The 21124-nt window shown below is 44.6% G+C and overlaps 1 protein-coding gene across 1 annotated transcript in view; it reads left to right on the top strand.

Annotated features, from left to right (window-relative positions):
- Nucleotides 1–20713, top strand: part of SUSD5 (sushi domain containing 5) — a 36895-nt gene extending 16182 nt beyond the window's left edge. The window contains 2 exon segments of the mRNA XM_004676639.1: nt 8119–8307; nt 19419–20713. Of these exon segments, the coding sequence (XP_004676696.1) occupies nt 8119–8307; nt 19419–20713 (1484 nt within the window).
- Nucleotides 20714–21124: the final 411 nt, after the last annotated feature.

Consider the following 21124-nt stretch of genomic DNA (forward strand, 5'->3'; position numbering starts at 1 on the left):
TGTGGCCATTCTAACCTCACCTCACTCCCTTACACTTCAGAATCTCATTTAGTGCAACTGGTTTCACCAACGATAGAGGAATTGCTGGGCGGGATTACTGTCTAGAGAATCCTGATGTGGAGAGACATCCCTATGGTATTTTGGGAGCCTATTTGTGGGGGAACAACCAGTAGAACATACCAAAACAATATTATTATTTTTTAAATTTTATAATAGTTTATTTTTACATATTTTTGTGCATTTTTCTATCTCAGTTGCAATCCCCTTGGGTTTCCCATCACCAAATCACCCATGTGCCATCACCATAGCCCAGTGCATTTCCCTCCCCCCACTGTTTTTCATCCCATCCCCCTCTCCACCCCCACAAAATGTCTCTGGTATATGGCTGTTCATCATTATCATTATTTTCTCGCCTGTTCCGTTATATTCCTGCTATGAGAGAAACCATCAGGTATTTTTCCTTTTCTTTCTGACTTATTTCACTAAGCATGATCTTTTCCAGCTCCATCCATGTTGCTGCAAAAGACATGTGTTTCTTTTCCAAAACAATATTATTTTAATATCCTATGGTACTAATCCTCTTCACAGATGTCAATCAGTTATCATCCATACATTTGAGCTCAGCTAGAGAAGTGTCTAAGAAGTTGACAACGAAGTCTGCAGAGAGGGGTGGGTGGTTGGAGGACATGCAGATCATGCGCAAGTCTGGACTTCCTTCTGAAGTCAGACTGTGAGTGAAGTATCCTCTGGGCAATGGGAGGGCTGCTCTCACTGGGGCCACCACCTGGTATTCTGTACTGAGTTCCTACCATGAACACAAGAAAGGAGGGAAGAAAGAAGTGTGGGTCAGAGAGGAAGCAAGATAGTGTCTACAATGAGAGGAATGAGAACTCTGGCCTGGAATATCTTTCAAGACACATTGTTCAAGTCTCAGAAGATGTAGAGTATGATCTGATTTTTGGGTTTTTGTTTTTGTTTTAACTTACTTTATGCAGGAAAAACGCTGGTGTGTTTGCAGAATAGCATGCTTATTTGGCACTGGTGGTCTGGCGGGAAACAGTGGTCCAAGATTGGGCTGGAGAGGTCAGGAAAAAAGTAGGGGTGCAGCAATGGGAAAATTAGACTGAATGTTAAGGGGAAATCTCAAATTGCTGCAGGGATTTTGACAAGGAAGTTGGTTTTGAACATTTTCTGAAGATCATGCAGGGTGCCAATGGTACAGTCTGGTAGGAAATCAGGAAACCCCAAACTTGTCCTCTGTGTAAAGTGCTCCAAACCCTCTATGACAGAGGTAGAGAAAACTCAGAAGAAAACTTCTGGAGGACAATAGTTAGACCCAAGGATTCTGTACCAAGGATGCCTGGGTTCAAATCTCAGCTCTACCACTTCCCTGCCTTGGGAAGAATATTCAAATTCCATGACATAACATTGTCAGGAGGGGACATCGCAAGCAAATCACTTAGCCCAGTGCCTGACACAGCAAAAAAACCTCAGCAAGTATGAACTGTGCTTCTTGGTAGGCTTTAGCTACAAGCAAGCTCTCACAACAGTGTGATAACAGCATGGTCTTCTGACCTTGACGTCACACTATTTCCAATAAATAATTCCTCATTTCTTTCAAAAGCAAGGAGCAGAGCATCACATGCATGTGCCATGTGATTAAAACCCACACCTATGCAATGATCCAAAAGAAACATATGATCATAAAAAAAAAACATGTAGACAAATGTCCACTGCAACTTTATCACAAAAGCCAAACTCTGGAAACAGCCCAGATGTCCATCAGTCCATCCACGTATCAAAACATTATGGCATTTTCATCTTGGATTCAACAATGAAAAGAATGAAATAGTGGGGGTCTCCCTAGTGGCGCAAGGGGTTAAAGTGCAGCACCATGAAGCTATCCACAGTCACTGCAGCATGAGTTCGATCCCCAGCCAGGTTGCTGACCCACATGGCACAGCAGACCTCTCCTGTCTTGCCTGCTGCTCCCCTCAGCAGTGTGTTTCAGTACATCTGCCTGTTTTGCTCCCCACTCTGTCTCTGGTGAGTCCTCCCACACCCCTCTATGTACCTCTGGCCTTGCACCCAGTTTTTATGTGCATAAGTAAATAAATCTTTTTAAAAAATGAAATAGCAACACATGCAAAACAGTGAGTCTCAAACATTATGCTAAGTGCAAAAGCCAAAATACGTTGTCTGTATTCACTCACTCACTCATTCACACTATGTTGCCTGTATTCACTCATTCACTAATCCTGAAGGAAGTTACTGTTGTTGTTCTTGCCTGATAGATGAGAACCATGAAGCCCAGCAAGGTTAAATAATTTGTTCTAAGTCACAGCTAATAAATAGGAGAAAAAAATGTTAAAAGCCTAATGCCTAGAAGTAGTCTCAAAGGTTTTTTTTTTTTTTAGGTGATCTTTGCCCTAAAGAGCTCAACTTCCCAGAACTCCCCATTCCAGCTGGGATGCATCATGGTCTCATGGCGGGTCTAAGGCCTTAAAGTCTGCACAGGACATTTTTTGTTTAGGCGGGTTGTCCCACCATAATTATCAATAGAAATGTTTCTCATTTACAAAAGAACAATTCAAAAGAAATCTAAGTCTTCATCGAGTTACTTGGGAGCTGGAACTCACTTTTATTTATGTCCCTGTAAGTACCAGACTTGCAGTAGGCACTAAATGAGGCATGGCTTCCTTAGATCTGGTAGCAACCCCAGGAGATAGGTATCATTCGCTCCATTTGCATTTTAATATATTTTCCAATTTTAAATATGTGGACATTGTAGAGAGCATGAAGAAAATGTAAATCATTCACTAGTCTGCCCTGAGATTCCTTAGTGTCAGTCTTTTTCTTCCCAAGCAATGATTTTAGTTTACCAAACTGAGGGTTTCACTCACTATATATTTTCCCATAACATTGAATATGCTCCAGAGGGTGACTTTTTTTTAAAGATTTATTTATTTATGCATACAGAACTGGGGTAAAAGCCAGAGGCACAGGGGCAGTGAGAGGCTTCACCAGAGACAGAGTAGGGAGCAAAACAGACAGACTGACGAAGTACACTGCTGAGGGGAGCAGCGGGCATGTCAGGAGAGGTCTGCCGCACCATGTGGGTCATCTCCAGGGCAGGCGGGAATCAAACTCATGCAGAAGTGACTTTAGCTTCTTAGTGCTGTGCTTTAACCCACTGTGCCACCAGGGAGGGCCGGAAGGTGACTTTTTAATAACTGTTACAATGACCCGTCATATGAATGTACCATAAATTAAACATTTTCCTGTTGTTAGACATTTTGATAGTTATTATTATCAAAGAGAATACCCTGATTAAACACCCTCAAATATACATATTTTACCCATCTTTAATTATTTCAGTCTCTTTAAGCTATAATTGATTAAAAACCATATGTCTGAACACCCAATCAAAATCTGAAACATTTCCTTCACCTTCAGCAATTTTCCTGGATCTCTTTCCAAAGGTCCCCTGCCCCTTCCCACTCCGGCAGAGTCATAAGCAACCTTTGCTCTGGTTCCCATCACTAGATGTTCATTTTGTCTCATTTTGAAGGTAAGTTTTCACCTGGAGCAGGATAGCACCTTACCTGTGTTGTGCCAGTAAGCAGAAGGCAGGTTTTCTATCCATTCTGGCAAACAGGTGGAGAGTCCAGTAGCCCTCATTAGTTTTCACAAGCTTTAATGCTCCTTCGACACGAACTGTTATGGCATAAGCCCACAGACTGGCAAGGCAGGGCAGCCGGGTGGGGGGACCAGGAGGCTGGCCGGCTTCCCAGCCTCTGAAGAATCTTTGCTGTTTCTCTTTGGGCACTCTCCGGAATCGTCATCTGGTCCTGCCTCTCTAGTCACTCACTCTCCCGCTTTTAGCTGTTTCTCCATGGCCTTCCTCCTTGTTTCTGACTAATGCTGTCCTAAGAGCCTCCAGGCACAGGTGTTCACACCTACGCATGCCCACATCATATCCAGGTGTCCACCGTCAGGCCTGTGTGCCGCACACCCATGGTCCCACGTGGCTCCGGCAGCAGGTCATAGCCACAGAGGCGGTAGCGTGAACGTCAGCATCTTCATTTGCCCTACAACCTGAACACTTACGACAAATGCAACTTCTTGGGCTCTAGCCATGACCCACTAAGTCAGAAACAAGCACAGGAATGGAATATGTGTGTTTATAGGCCCTTCAGGTGATTCTGATGCACATGCAATTTGTGAACTCACTCATATCTCAGTCCTAGTTGGGTGTTGAGTAGTGTGGGAGTTGCCTGGCAGGTGGGCCTGATAAAGGTAACTCCATAGGAAGGAGGAAAAGTCAAGTGTTTGTGTCAAAATTTCTACATCTTTGGTTTCTGAAATTATAATGGGGGTTATAGACTCTTCTTTAAAATTTCAAAAACTGTGATGGAAGTTTTGCAGATTCTCAGGAGAAAAGCATCAACTTTCACATGAGTTCTAAACTCTGGCTGGAAACACTATCAGAAGTTCTGATTGGCAAGCGAAGGTGTCTTTTTAAATGGGAAAAATGGGTCATGATTTATTAATTCTATTTATTTGATAAACATGAACTTTTTTTAAAAAGATTTATTTATTTATTCATACAGAACTGGGGTAAGGCCAGAGATGCGGAGGGTGAGAGGATTCACCAGAGGCAGAGTGGGGAGCAGAACAGGCAGATCGACGAAGCACACTGCTGAGGGGAGCAGCGGGCGGGTCAGGAGAGGTCTGCCTCGCCATGTGGTTCTCCTCCGGGGCAGGCGGGGATCAAACTCTTGCGAAAGTGGCTTAAGCTTCTTTGTGCTGTGCTTTAACCCGCTGCGCCACCAGGGAGGACCAATAAGCATGAACTTTTATAGAAATCTTTCTTCCTTGGAAGGGAAGCTAATAGAATTTGGTCTTTATGTTGAAACTGTTGAAATCCAGCTCTAAAATCTGAGAAGTTCAAAAACCACAATCCCTATGTGCAGAATTGCTGTAAAATAACAGTGAAAGCTGCCCAAATGGTCTCCCTAGAGAAGACTGGTTAGGTACGGAGTCAGTTGTTTTCCATAGCTACCTATGGTGAGGGTCGGAATGGGAAGTTTAGCAAAAGGAACTAATTCAAATTGCATGTGGATATGAGTGGTGTTTTGGCACACCCTTGGCTGTGTTAATGCCTGGAACTGTGGTCCTAGAGCTTCTGAAATCACACCAACTAAGAAGCAAGTATGTTTCCTGTCTTGAACATTTGTGGGAATTCCAGAGACATAAAGTGTGTTTACCCAGCCTCTCAGGAGCATCTCGTAGATTTTCCTAAGCCAGAATCTAACTCATGCCATTCTGGAAACTGGCTCTGTGGGAGAAGACCTCATGAGTCATGGAGGGTATACATTTAGCCTCAAGTTCCCATGTATCTATTCTCAGAGCAGTTACCCTGCTTCTCCCAAGGAGCTGGTGTTGGGTTCCATAATAAAGCTATGTGAAACAAATAGGAATTTTTGGTCCTTTTCATGTAGTTTTTGGAGATGAGTTTGGAGTGTAGGGTCCGTGGGTTCACTCTGGGAAAGCTTTCACCAGAGCTTCCCTTTCAGCGGCAGACAGCAATTTTCCCAGGCAAGTTTCTCCACAACACAGAGATGTTAGTTATATTTAAAGAGCAGGTGTATTAGGAACAGGGACAGAAAAGAGAAGCTGTCTCCTGAAAGAGACAGCTTGCTGAGAGAGGCCTGCATAGTTGCAGGTGGGCGGTCTTGAGAGTGGCCTCCACTGAGGAAGGTCAGTGCAGAGAAGCCCCGGCAGGTGCAGGTCACGGGCAGGCAGGAGGCTGCTGCCCTGCAGAGGTAGAGCATTGGTGGAAAGAAAAACCTGCATAGGCACAGGTGGGCAGAGGACTGCTGCCCTGGCCAGTGCAGAGACTGCACTCATATTATTCTTTTCTCCGTGGGAGGGGCTCACTCCTTTGTGGAGTGGCCTGTTTGCTGCTGATTTGGGATAATGACATGGAATCATAAAAGGACCAGATATTTCACAATAGGCCATTGGGTCCAATCTCAGTTATCTTTACCCTCAAGTCTGTGCTTCCCACCCTCTCCACAGCAGTCTGACACCTGCTTGGGCCCTATGCCCTGTGATAAGGTGCTGAGGGTCTTGATTTCTCTGGCTGAGTTATTGGTCATGTTAATTCCCTCCTGCCCCACCTCCTTGTGTGAATCAGGTTTTAACCTTGTGATATGTCCTTCAGGTTTTCTTCTCTTTCCTCCATCACTTTGATAGTACTTGTGTTTGATAAAAGCCCCCAGTTTGGGCCCTCCCTGGTGGCACAGCGGGTTAAAGCACAGCACTAAGAATCTAAAGCCACTTCAGCATGAGTTTGATCCCCACCTGCCAGGGAGGTGACCCACATGGCGCACAGACCTCTCCTGACCCACCCACTGCTCCCCTCAGCAGTGTACTTCCTCAGCCAACCTGTTCTGCTCCTCACTCTGTGTCTGGTGAATCCTCTCACCGCCTCTGCATCTCTGGGCTGTACCCCAGTTCTGTATGCATAAATAAATATATATTTTCAAATATATATTTTAAAAAAAACCCAGTTTGCAGGCACTGGATCCTGGTAAGAGGAGAAAAGCCTGGTCAGTAGTAGGTAGCTGAGGATGGTGGAGAATGATGGAAACTTTTGCTTCTGAGATAGCAGTTGGGATTCAGTCCAACCTGACTTGGCTTTCATCCATTCTTCTCAGACCAAGGCAATGCAGGGCCCTTCTTCTCTGCTTGGTGGTACCCCTGGATTTGTGGGTATCACTTTAGATGGCTACCTGTTCCTCCTTGGTGTGGATGAAATAAGTCCTTGATCTCCTAGACCAAGGTGATTTGACTAAAACGCAGCATTTTGTGTTGACTTTCTGAAGCACAGCTCAGCTTTTTCATTCAAAACCCCTCATGTTAAACAACATAGAGAGCAATGACTCTTTTTGAGAAGATGCTACTAAAACTCCAAGCTGCTACACCAGCCAGGGTGACTTCAAGTTCAAGTTGCAGTTTCTTTTGTCATCTTTCCTCAGCATCTGACAAATTGCTTTTCTATGTGTCTTAGGTAATTTTACTGCATGAGAACTAGAGAGTTTCCTTTCCAACATAAAAATCTAGGAGAGGAAATTTGATTTAAATGTTATTTTCATTTTGGGGGCAAAAAAGGCATCACTGAATCATTCTGATGCAGCAATTCCACTTACAGCTTATCCTAACAAAATAAGATACTAACAAAAATATACATATGTTAAAACATGTACGGCAAAGTACTTTTTTCTGTATTTTTACCTACCTCTGTGCAGACACCATACACCTCTCTGTGGACATAGGTGAGCCTGTATGTATAGCCAAGTTTATTTGTATATTCCAAACTTTTAACAGTATTATGTCAAGAGTGAAGTTGAGGGAGGGGAGAGGTACCTCTGCTGTCCTCTCTGGTCTGAAACATTTTAACCTTTGACAAAGAGTACCCATTCACATGTCAATAAGGCATAGAAGGAGCTTGCTGTTAAGCTTGAGACTCTGAGTCCTCCTTCCAAGGACATTAGAGAGTAATGTTGCTTGGAGATTTTAAAATATAACGTTGTAGCACATTGTGCTAAATTGTAGTTTATCACTCAGGTAGTTTTTGAGGGCCTCTCCTGTGCCAGGTATCCTGTCTGGCCAGAGGATGCCAAGGTGAAGTAGAAACAGTTCCTGTAACACAGCCCCCCTCCCACATCCACAAACTCACTCCCTCCAGTGTTCAGGCAGTGCCCACAGGCTTAAAAAGTTCTGCCTTTGGGTCTCCCTGGTGGCACAAGGGTTTAAGTCTCAGCACTATGAAGCTCTCAGCAGCCGCTACAGAACGAGTTTGATCCCCAGCCAAGGAGGTGACCCACATGGCACAGCAGATCTCTCCTGTCTCGCCTGCTGCCCTCAGCAGTGTATTTCAGTGGATCTGCCTGTGCTGCTTCCCACTCTGTCTCTGGTGTCTCCGCTGACCCCCTCCCACCCTCACACCTCTGGCCTGCACTCCAGCTCTTATATGCATAAATAAATAAATCTTTTTTAAAAAAAATTCTGCCTGGTTCTAGAAAGCTGATTGTGATTCCTTCTCCTCAGAGAAGCCATGTGGAGACCCACCTTCGTTCCCACACACTATCCTGCAGGGACGCACGGGTTTGGAGATGGGTGATGAGCTGCTGTACGTCTGTGCCCCTGGCCATGTCACAGGCCACCGTGAAACTGCCTTCACCTTGCTGTGTAACAGCTGTGGGGAGTGGTATGGCCTGGTGCAGGCCTGTGGGAAAGGTAAGTCACCCCTGGGACTGGGCCACCTCCACGCACCCACGTGCTGTGAGCAGGGGCTCCCTCCCAAGGGGGGAATGTGGGGGCCCTTCTCACAAGGACCCTTGTTCTGGAGATGAGGACATCTCTGCCCGGGTTTCGTAAATAATAGTGTCACATAATATTGTTACATAATGTAAAGAACATTATTTACATAATGTAGGGTTTTAATTAATGAGCTGCAAATATTTCTGCTCATCCTGTGGCTTTTCTTTTTCTGTTTGGAGTGTCTTTCAATGAATAGTTTTGATTATTGTTGTTGTTGCCTGTTTCACATTTCTCAAACTCTGTGGACCATTTAAATCATCTTTTCTAGTCATTGTTAGTAAAATGCAATGAAGATGAATAAAGAGTATTAACGCAAACAAAGATACTGCATCTGTAAACACAATTTTTTGGTTGACTTGGGGACCTAAAGTCTTTGCCAAATTGTTACAAAACCTGCTGAAAGCTTCCTGTCGTTGTATTTACTTGTTTTGTTGCATTCTAACAACAAAAAGTCACAGGCGGACAAGTACAAGAAGCAACTTGAGCAATCTTCTAGCACTTTCATCTTCCTCCTGGTTGCTACTTTGTGGTACGCAGGACTTTGCAATTCTGATCCTTCACCTGTCCGAGAAAAATCAGACCTAAGCCCAAGCTTCCTGTCTGTCGAACATAACCTTCCAGAGCAGACCTGCATCCGCCCTGACACGGTTAATAAACTGGCTTCGTATCATCTGGTAGGGCTGAAGCTAGGAGCCACACCCGCCAGCCAAATGGACTGTTTACTGGCCCCAGTAGAATGAGAGCTAAATGCAGGTTTTGTGTGTCTGAAATGGTGTTTATTTTCTCACTGCAAGGCAGCTGCTCGGCAGGAATTCTGGCCTGTTCTTGGCTGGGTATACAGACTGCTACAGTTTTCATTACTCTGTAGATTCGACATGGAGAGTATCTGTGTCGTTGCGGGTATGTGTGTCTGACAGAAAAGCTTCACCAGGTTTCACCCCATTGTTGTACAGTTGTTTTTGTAGTGAACATTAAATTTGGATGAAAGAATTGCTTCCAACTGGAGAACTCTCATCTAGGGAGAGTGGGTCAGACAGGAGCTTGGGAGTTGGATCCAAGTGGATCTGGAGAACAACTCCTCCTTGTGCTGGCAGATTGGCCACTCATTCATTCCTCCTTCCACATCCCTTCCTTTGGCAGGGTCTGAGGGGCTGTGTGTACAGAGTTGAGTCACCCCAAAGGAAACTCTAGTGACCAGGTGCTTCAAAGGAGACAGAGAAGCAGTAGATGATGCAGTGAGAGAGGAAGCTGGGAAATGAGATGTTACAGAAGGTAAAATTTTAAGTGTGTGTTTCCAGGTGAAGAAGTGCCCGGTGAGTTCAAAGGCTACAGGAGTCAAGTAAATAGGGCCAGGGAAAGGATGCATGGGTCCACCGCTCTAGGAGATGCTGGGTCCTGGCAGCGTTGTCAAGGACTCTGGGACAGCGGCCTGCACCTGGGCCACCCTGCAAGGAGTACAGGAGTGACCGACTTGGAAGGAGAAGAGAGAGAGGGCAGAAGACGGATTCTCAAAATTGCACTGTTCATGAAGGGGAGTAGGGAAGAGACAGAGCAGAACTGGAAGAAGCTCAGGGGCCAGAGTGCCTGTGGGGGTTCGTTTTGCTTTATTTTGTTTACTTGCTTTGGTTATTTTAAGATGGAGGGAGATAAGCTTATTTAAACGACAATGGAAAGACTCAGAAGAGGAGGGGAAGTGACAATTTTCTTGACTTTCCTGAGCTTTAAATTGCTCCTGTGGGGGGGGGGAGGCGAAGAGACTATTTATCACAGAGTTACCCCATGAGGTAGATGTGGTCTGGGCTTAATAAATGTTCTTTCGCTTTGACCTTCATGCTGATCAAGAGAGTAGTGAGGTCCTTCCACTGCAGGGACCTCAAGGCTGCCTCCTGATGGCCTACTGTAGCCTCTATCCACCAGTCAAGGCACTCAGCAAATGCTACTCTCTGCCACCTGGGTGAGAGGTTAGTCTTTGCCAGCAGACTGCGCAGGTTCCAGAGGGCATGGCTCTCCTTTCAGGGTCCCTGTGGCTTGAGGACACAGAGGCCTGAGGTCGAGCAGCTGGTAACTCTAGCGTGTGGTTCCCCGGCCACTTCACACTGGTGACCTCAGTTGCCTGTCTCCTCCAGAAAGCTTCTCCTTCACCCTTACCAAGAAATGTCCTACTCTTTCCTTGTGAGGTGCTGGCCTTGATCCCAAATCCTCGGCAGGTACTGTCCACACATGCTAGCCTAGAAGCGCCTTTCCGGGGGTTGCAACAGCCCCTGCCCTTTACTTCCCTCGCAACCTTTTTAGGCCAAGAGACCCTTAAGACTTGGATACCTTGGGGGTCAAGACTTAAAGGAATGTGGGGCTCAGATGAGTTTGATTTCAGAGATTCTGAGTGCTCGTGGGTTCAAGACTGTTACCATCACTATTTTGTTCCAATGAGGCAGTGTCTGGGCACTGGAAGACTGGCTGGGAATTTAGATTCTCTAAAGGCAGTTGTCCCTAGTTTACAGAGGGAGAGAGGGAGTTAAGGAGGCAGAGTAATGAGTAGAGGAGTTAAGGATGTGACTCAGCTAGATTCTTGCTCTGCTGGAATCCATGGGAGCTGGGAGGCATGAGTAACACCACGATTTTGTTCTCACTTGGAGAACCAACCTGAGTTCTTCCTATCAGACTGTCATTGTCTGTGGGCTGTTTGGGCATTTCCCAAACAAGGCCCCCCTTCCACCAAAGGCCATTCTCTAGAGAAGGGGGTAGCTGTGAAGTGTTAGCTGCCACAGCTCACAGCAGTTGTGAGGTGGGGTACACTGGCCCCGGGCATGGGGGGACGCCAGTAGCTTCCAACGTAGTGGAGAATTTAGTTGCTTATTAACGCATCAGTTTGCTGGAGCAGGGATTTTTGCTGTTGCTATTTAAATTCATTAGTAAATGGAGATGGTCTAAAGAGCTTACAAAGCTTTAAAATTTATGATGATGATCAAAAATGAAGTGATGATGTCATTGATGATGATAATGATGGCTTAGAGATGATCAAGGGCATGTAACCCTGAGGGTACCCACCATGTTGTTGGATTTTCACTACTCACTTAAGTCCAGCCTCAGTGGCGGGGGTGGGCCCTCTCCCTTAAGCTCAGGACCTTGACTATTAACCTAAGTGCATGAGGATTTATTCTGCTGCCATCGTCTCCCCTCTGGCACTGGTATTTCTCTAGCTTTGGATTCTGGAGTCCGGTCTGGGCCAACCCCACAGTCTCCCATTCTCTCGTCTGAACTCACACAGCTTCTTGGTTCCCATGCCCAGGTAGGCAGCAGGAAATGTCTACCTCTGTGAGGTCTCCCTATCTGACTACAACTGGCTGTGGCCCTAATTCGAAAGATCCTGATGCTTTTGCTTTCTGAGCATGCAAGCAGAAAACAGCTATGCCTCTTTTTTATTTCCATTGGGTTTCTAATTATGCTCTTTCTATCCATCTTAAAGGTCATATTTTCTTGTGTCCACTCCTTGGCTACATACGTGACCCCTGAGTTGGTCTCCACATGGGCCCCCCTTGTGGGCTTCCCGAGGGGTCTGTGTGGTTATCTTGGCAGCCTGCCTAACCACTCACTATCCTGGCCTCACACTGCCTTCAACACCTCTGTTATCGCCAGTCTTCAGCACTCAGTGCTCTGTGACCTCTGATCCCAGTCTCAGGCAAGGCTATCTCTCCTGTCTTCATGGTTGGGGGTAACAGAGACGAACTGCTGGCAGGGTATTCCCTCAGACACCTCTAAACCTCACTAAGGGCAAAGTGTCGGGGTAGTAGTGCCAAGCTCAGTGGCACACCAGTTGTTCCTCTCATTTCTAAAGACTTTCGTTAGTTTTCTTAAGCTAACTTCAGTTTCTGTTCTCCGTCCTTTGGCCTTACCATCCTTCATGAGGCGACTAACCCCGAGACTGAAACTGAATTTAGAACTCCCTTGTCAATATTGCCATATTTGTTCAAAGGTCCAATGAGCCAGTAGTTATTTCTGGCTTGTCTGGTTGTCTTTTTTAAAATTGCTATTTTTAAAGGCTGAGTAGCCAAGACCAGAGGAAAAAAGAAGGTAGGTATGTATGAGCTTCCAGAAATGCAACAGGATGAAAACAAAAAAGATAAGAGTGGCAGCTCTGGGCGAGCCCTAGATTCTGGCCTCTGACCTGGGGTACTTCAACTCCTGATCACGCCTCACCCTGATAAATGCAGACAAGAGCAGAGGCAAAGCTTCTGCCTTGCCTTCTGAGTTCCATCTGAAGCCTTCTGTCTCCCCAAGTAACAGTTAAATATAAACTGCCCCTCCCCCCCAGGGAATGGCCCGATTTTTGCCAAGAAAATCTACAACCTTTATGTTTCTTATACTTGTTGGTCTAAGTCAGAGGCCCCTGGATCATTTTAGCACAGATTTGAGGGAGAATGTGGGAGAGGGGGGTTAAGGAAGAAAGCTAGCAGGATGACAGATGATTAGGGAAGTGAAAACTCAGGAAAACAGAGGGGAGGTGAGAGAAATAGCACCTCAACAGGCAGAGAGCTGGGCTTCTCCGTCATGTGGACAGAATTCAACTTTTGGCTGACACTCAGTGAATAGTAAACTACTGCCACTTATGAGAAGAAAAATAGGCTTTTGATTCTTTTTCATGAGTAGATTATCTATTAATACTTGGTGTCATTGTCTTCATTTGAGGTTTTGGGGAAATGGTAGTGCAGTGAGAACATATTTCTGAGCCACCACCTTGACCTGTGAATCTGGAGAGAAAGGAAGAGCTTGACTCAGGGTTCTGGGGACTGGCAAAAGGGATGCTCTAGGCCCCGGAGGGCTTAAATACAGTTCCTTGGAGATGCCAGACACACACACACAACTCACACTACCGTAGGGATCCAGGTTAAGGCGGGTCTACCCACAGCGGTCAGCTGAAGGTTCCCAGATCTTCAGCACTAACACTTATAGTCTAGACCAGTGTTTCCTGCTCAAGAAGGAGTAAAGGAGAACATGGCTTACCTCCTGCCCAGGTGCTTGTTGACCGTCCAGGTGTTTGTTTACTTCCTGGCATATTTAAACTCACAGGATTGCTTACAGAGGAGGAGAAGGAATTTAGCAGACGTTGACTTCCACCAGTACTAGAATTAAGAGGTCCTTTATCATTCTTTGCTATTGTCCCAAATTGAAATAATGTGCTGGTTGATGATACCCAGATTGAATCAAGCTTTATCAAAACAAGCTTTGAAAAGTAAAAGTAATCCTTAGGCTCTGTGAAAAATATGGTGGGTAAGAGGGGATGAAGGGGAGAGGGATGGGAAAGTGATAGGATATCGGTACTGGAGCTTGGGTGGGGGTTAAATGAAGCATGTGAACACATGGAGGTGTGAAGCTGTGGTCTCAAAATTATATGTTATGTAAATATTGACCAATCAATAACATTTGAGAAAGATAAAACTGGCTTCCACTACTCACTACTTCATGCACTCCTTTGTTCATTCAGCATGTAGATGGTGAATCAGCTGTGCCAATCGCCATGTTCTATGCTGTCCACACAGGCTTACCCACTGTCCAAAAGTGGGTGTTCCTATTGCAGGGTCACACCAAGCGTAAGTGGCTTGTTCCAGTGAGTAACTCATTACACGGAAACTAGCTTTAAGTGTCAAGCATATCAGTTTTTATTCTATCTCTAGAACATTCTTGGCCAATCCCTAGACCATAGATACCCTTCGTTTTGCCAGTGAGAACCCATTTCTAATAATAATTTTTATGGTAGTTAACAGGCTACAGATTTCACCACTAGAAAGCCATGACAGGGTGCCAATTAGCAAAGATATAATTTTGATCATGATATAGATGATAGAAGTACTAATAGTAGCCACACACAAAGGAAGATTTGCCTAATGAGAATGCTCACTATCCACCTCTGGATTGTGAATTCTTAAATGAAATATCAGCAGCCATTGTTTTACAATTTAACATAAGCAACACACATATAATATCCTTGTATTCTTGGAAATATTTCAAAGCACAGACTTCCTAAAAAGAATGAATGCTAGTCTCTTTGTAATTGAGTGACATCTTAACAAAGTCTAACAAATTTCCCTCAAAGAGTCTAGACATTTTATTTTGTCTCCTATTACATATTGAGGTAAAATTTTAGACAAGCTCAATTTGTTCTTCTGTGTAATTTCCCTATCTGCCTGGATAGCAGTTGAATTATTTCTTTATCTTTGACATTCTGTAGCCAAATCCCTTGTCAGGTTTTCGTAGAACATTTTGATTGACTTCTTGGAATTTTTGATTGTTAACATTTCTATTAAAGAGTAGCACAAATACAGTGTTTCAAAAATCAAAGCCTATAGGTAGAATTATTCCATACATGTGCCCATCTAATCATCAGATCAATAAGTAGAACAGCTCCAGCGTTCTAGCCCTTCCTTGAATCCTGGAATAGACCTTTATCCAGATGTCTCAAATTATGGGTATATTTTCCCTCCTTTAACTTTATTTCAGTCGACATGTATAGCATTACTCTTGCCTATGACTTCCTGTGGCCAGCGTTACATCTGTGAGACATGTCCATGTTGTTCCACGAAGCCGTAATTCATTCTTCTTTCTTCGCTGCTTACCTCAAGTTTTGGTGGCCTATTTTCATTATCATTATCATTCTGTCAGTTACAATGTAATTTCTCCTTTGACCCTTGACTTATTTAGAATTTTATTTGTTTAATTTCCATACTGTGGGATATGACTTGAAAACATGTATGATTCAATTCTCTAAAATGTGTTGGCATTTCCTTTATTTCTTATGTAAAAGTATTCTATATGTACTTCAAAAAATGTTTATTTTGCTGTTGTTGGATGTGATCTATATATGACAAATACATCAAATTGATTTATTAAGCATGTTCAGATTTTGATCCTTACCATGTTGTCTGGCTGTTTTAATTGTTAGTGACAGAGGTATTTTTTAAGTCAGAAGGAAAAAGAAAAATATTGGATGGTTTCACTTATAGGAGGAATATAGGGGAACCAAATAAGGCATCAAGAGAAAAAAATAATAGCAATAAAAAAAAGCACAACAAGAAAATAATGATAATGATGAACAGCTATATACCAGAGACATTTTGTGGGGGTAGAGTGGGGAATGGGATCAAAAACAGTGGGGGGAGGCACTATAGTCCAGTGCCATCACTAGACTATAGTGATGGCACATGGGTGATTTGGTGATGGGAAGCCCAAGGGAATTCAACTGAGATGGAAAAATGCATAAAAATATGTAAAAATAAACTATTATAAAATTTTAAAAATAGGAGGAAAAACAGCACAAAACAAAAAATAAACAGACAATATAAAGCAGAGACATTCTGCAGGGGAGGGGTCAAAACGAGGGAGGGAAGAGCACAAGGGACTGTGGTGATGGTGCAGGGTGACCTGGTAGTGGGAATTTTATGGGGACGACACCGGAGAAGAGAAAGCAAGCACTGCAAAAAAAAAAATAATATATATATATATATATATATGTATATATATATGTGTGTGTATGTGTGTGTCTGTATAATATATATGTTAATAGAATTTTTTAAATGACAGAGGTATTTTAAACATTTCTTTTTGACCACGCATTTACCTATATTCTCCTTTTAGTTTATATATTTTAGATTCCTATATATTGAGTCTGTTATTAAGTACATACAATTTATAATCTAGTATCTTTCTGGTGAATTGAAACATTTATCTTTATGAGGAAGTTCCCTCTTTATCACTTGTAATGTTTTTTCTTTAAAGTTTTGTTTGCTTATCAGTCTTTTCATGGCATAGATTTTTTCTTTCTTTGACTATCAACTTCTCTGTGTACTTCTCCTTCAAGAATTCTTTCTGTTGCTTAATTACTTCTCCCTAGTTAGGTTCTTCGCTTTTTACTTGTATCTTCCTTTCATCCAGAAGAGGGAACAGTAGCCAAAGGGGTGTGTAGTTTCACTTTCGCTGATTTAAAAACATCTGGACTCTGCTTTCTCTTTAGAAATAATGTTGTCAAGGTGTAAGTGGCTTGTACGATGTCAAGTCTGGCATTTTGGGTTCCACCAAGAGGAATTAGCCCAGCTGGTTGATCTGTTTCTCTCCACCACTTTGCATCTTTCTGGGACCTATTGCTATGCCACTATAATTTTAGAAAGGAAGGTGTATATTAGGAACTGCCCTTCTCTGCTCTGTGCCAGAATCTTGTTTCTCTTCTCAGTAACTAGTTTTTCAAATTTGCTGCAATATTTTCTGTTCTTTTCTGTGACAGGCTGCTGTTGGGAAAGCTTCTTCCTCACTTGAAAAATTCATATTTAATAAGTCTGGTTGTGGTTTCTTTTCATTGATTTTTTTCTTAATTGTGGATTTTCCTCATTTGGAAGGCATAGAGGAATGAAACGTGATGCAGTTTCGACTGCAACACTCAGATATTTTCAAGTGTAGCAGAAATCCACCCTGATGATAAGATGCTTTTTACCTGTGCCCCTGATACAAGCACAGGTGGTCTGGAATGTAAGTGAGGGGGCAGAAAAAAGAGAACGTAGGACAAGAGCGACAGTCATGAGCAAGGACAAAGAAACACATAGACCGGGAGCTGATGGTTGTGAAAAGTGGGGTGTGGGAAGAAGACACAGGGAAGAAGCTCAAACAGTGGTTTATGGGACATGTCAAGGAAACAATACTCAGAAGTTCTAGAACCCTTGGGGTATCCCTGCACTCCCATTTGCTGCCAGCTGTCTCATCACAGAGGACAGAGTTTCATCAAACTGCAAAAGTTGCTTCCTTTCATCACACTGGCTGAGCTCAAGGCAAACAACTTAGTTACATCCAACTGTCCAAGAGCCAGAGCTGATGCCCTGAAAGGAAACAAATGCAGTTGCAGAGTTTACGCGACAATCAGAAAGGAGAAAATCTCCCTGTGTAAAATAGAACTATTTGCTTACTGCTGGTGCTGTGGTGTCTTGAGCTGCAATGAGGCAGCAAAGAAATGCTGTGGTGAGGCAGCTTCCACTGCAGGCAGCGTGTGGGGATGCGCCAAGGACGCCTCAGACCTTGGTTCTGGATCTCTTTGCACTTTGTGCTTCCTAGGTTGCAGAGTGAAGTTGAAGGATGTGGGGAGCAGGCAGGAGGGCCTCTTTCTACCCATGGAACACTTTTTACACCGAACACAGGTTTTTTTCTGGGTGTCTGTCCTACATTCAAATCAGTGCTAACACTAACTTCTTGGAGTTAGTGCCAACCTGCCAGGCTAAAGGCCTAGGCCCGTGGACTGCCCCTACTCAAATCTGGGCTCCCTCACCTCTTACTAACCAGTGATAAATCAGGGGTTCTCAGGGCCCCCTTCTCAACTTTGATGATATTCTAGCACTGCTCACAGAACTCAGTTCCTTCTTCCTCAGCTGGACTAAGGGGACTTCATAGCACCGAAGACTCAGGAGTCTTAAAAGAGCCAATGAATTATCTATAAATCAGAGAAAAGGTCAAGAAATTAATTTTAAAAAAAATTTGTGATCACGTAGGTCAATAGGTAGAACCTTGGCAGTACCCCCAAATCTCTGTTGTGCTCCAACTGCCACCATGCCTTCTGTCCTACCCATGCGTAACCCCCATCTTGACTTCTGCCTATTTTTGAATTCCATGTAAGTAGAATCAGAGTGCGTTCTTTTGTGCCTGGTTCCTTTTGCTCAATAGTGTGGCTGTGAAATTCATCCTTGTCATGTGGGAACCTGAGGTTGGGTCATTCCCATTGATGTGCAGATTTTCACCGAATAATAAACAACACTTTATGGCTCAGTTCTGCAGTTAATAGAATTCTGAATTGTTTCCAGGTTGGAGCTATCACGAACACTCTCATGCGTGTCATTTGGTGCCCATGTGCACACATTACTGTGGGATATATATTTAGGGATGGGATTGCGATGCCAGGGAGCTTGCATATGTTCAATTTTAGTAGCAACGCCCAGTTAGTTTTCTGTAGCAGTTGTCCCAACCCACACGCCCACCAACAGGCCTGCACATGTTTGTGCACGCTGGATGCCAATCTGGTTGATTTTTGCCATTCTGGTACGACGTATGGTACCTCATTATGACTGTTGTTAGCCTTTCCCCAAGACTAATGAGATTGAGCATCTATCCCCGTGTTTAACGATTACTTTAATATCTGTTTCTGTGATTCAACTATCTTGCCAGCATTTCGATGGTTTCTCTGTCTACTGATTGATTTGCAGGAATTCTGCATAAATTCCGGATACAAACGCTTTGCAAATAGCTTCAACTCTGTGCTTACGTTTTAACTCCCTTCATCTGTGGCTTTTGATGAACAGGAGTTCTTGCTGCTGATGTAATCCAATTAGCTGTTCTTGTGCCAGCTAGAAAGCACTCCAGTTTTCTACTGGAGTTCAAATCTTGGACACTTGAATGTACACCCTCCAGCTCTTTTTTTCTTTTCTCAAGATTATCTATTCTTGGCCTTTTGCATTTCCATAAATTTCAGCATCTGCTGTGTTTCTTTCTGAACTTTTTAAAGGAATGCATTCAAGCTGTAGGGATCAATTTAAACTTGCCATTACACAAACATGGTAGATGCCTTCCGTTATTTAGGTCTTCTTTAATTTTCCTCAGCAATGTTTTGTACCATTCTAGTAGGAAATTTTTTCTTAGCTTTATTCCAAAGCATTTAATTTTTTATAACAAGTAGTATCTCTGGGGATTTTTGTTTTCTGTTTATTGCTGGTATATAGAAATGCAGCGATGTTTTCCGTTGACTGTAGATCCAGTATCCTCGATAAACTCACGTACTTCCCTGTCCCCCATTTCCCTCCTACCCCACCTCCCAAACTCACATACAAATTGTGATAGCTTCTATGTAGATTCTTTGGGTTTATTCACGATACCTACAGTCCTATCGTCTCTGAATGACAGTCTTATTTCACCTGCTCCCATCCTTGTACTTTTTATTTCCCTTTCTTGTGTTCTACACTGGCTCTCTGACCTCAGACCTAACAAGGTTTCTCCTTTTTTCCTTCCAGATGAGGCCGAGGCACATATAGACTATGAAGATAACTTTCCTGATGACAGATCTGTGTCATTCAAGGAGCTCATGGAGGGTTCCCGGACGGAGGTGGAGGAGGACAGGGGACAGGGAGAGGCCTCTGAGGAGGTCCCCAGACAGGACCGTCTGGCCTCCATTTCTGTGGAGGGTGAAAACACCTCCCAGGGTCCAGCCCTTGTGCCCGCAACAGGCTTTCCCAGTGTTGGAAGCAGTGTCCCCACCAATGCCCCAGGACCCCAGTTGAACCAGAAGTACTTATTCTGGTTTCCCGCTGAGACTTTCCACAAGCCTGAGCTTGAAAAGGAGATAGATGATGACACCAAAAAGCAGTTTCCTGCTGGAGACAACCACAGTGGCCTAACACTGGCCCCAGGTGAACCTGAGACCAAGATGATATATAGCAATACCGATGACCCATTAGGGCCATCCGTGGGCAGGAATGACAGTAAGACAGGGGACTCAATGGTGAGCAGCAGCGACGAGTCCTGGCTAGATGGCTACCCCGTGACCGATGGAATTTGGCGAAAGTTAGAGGCAGAAGAGGAGGATGGCGGGGACAAGGGAGATGGGTCAGTAGGACTGGAAGACAGTGCTTCGGTCACTCCCAATCAGCCCATTCTTGTGAAAGTTAAGAAGCCCAGGGATACCACCCCCACACCGAGGGAAGACATGACCTACGATTCGCTTCTTCCCTCTCAGACACTAGACTTTGTAGAAGCTTTGGCTCTCACACCCACAAATGGCTCTGAACTCGAGGTCCCCAGTAAGGGGGATGGTGACTTGACCAGCCACCCGTCAACTGTCTCTTGGAGATTTGCCACAGACAGGTTTCCCACGGCCACCCGACCCTCCGCATTCACCAGCTCTACCCAGGACACAGCGACAGCCATCCAGCAGCTGCCGAACCACATTCTCTCCACTGTGATAGCGGCCACCCCGGCCCCACTGGGCACCACTGCTCCTGAGCGCCAGGATAGTTTCCCATACCTGTTGTCTGAGGACTTCTTGGAACAGGAAGGTCCGGGGCCACGTGCAAGCGAGGAGCTTCTCCCAACCCTGGAGCCGTGTGTCGGGGACGGGTGTCCCAGCCTTAGCAGAGGTCCCATCATTGCCACCATCATCACCGTCCTGTGCCTGCTGCTGCTCCTGGCAGGTGTGGGGACCGTGTGGGGCTACCGCAGATGCCAGCACAAGAGCTCCGTGTACAAGCTGAACGTCGGCCAGAGGCACGCTCGGCACTACCACCAGCAGATAGAGATGGAGAAGGTCTAGCCGCCCGGGGCGTGTGCTCTCCCAAAGCCACTTGGGAAGAAAGGGAACTGTGCCATGAGATTGACAAACACTGATAGTTCACTAGAGCATGAACCAGGTGGAGCAGGGCTCGTCTTCCTCTTCCTCAGGTCTTTGTTTTACAGGCTGAGAAGTGTCTGGGGAAGCATCTGGCCCAGCAGGAAGGCTTGGGCATCCTCACACATGTCCACCAGCTGCCCCGGAATGTATTGCACTAACCGCAGACTTGGGCCCTGTTCTGGTGTGCGCTCACTCCTCACCTCTTGCTTCACCTTTCCCCCACTTCGTTAAAAAAGAAGATGACAGGCTCTGCAACCTGAACATTTAAAAATAGAGGTGACAAATGGAGCATCTGAGAACAGTGTTACTTAGGATATAGATATTTAACTTCTG

This window comes from Condylura cristata, unplaced genomic scaffold (genome assembly GCF_000260355.1).
Source record: "Condylura cristata isolate star-nosed mole 26May11 unplaced genomic scaffold, ConCri1.0 scaffold00004, whole genome shotgun sequence".
NCBI classification, from domain to species: domain Eukaryota; kingdom Metazoa; phylum Chordata; class Mammalia; order Eulipotyphla; family Talpidae; genus Condylura; species Condylura cristata.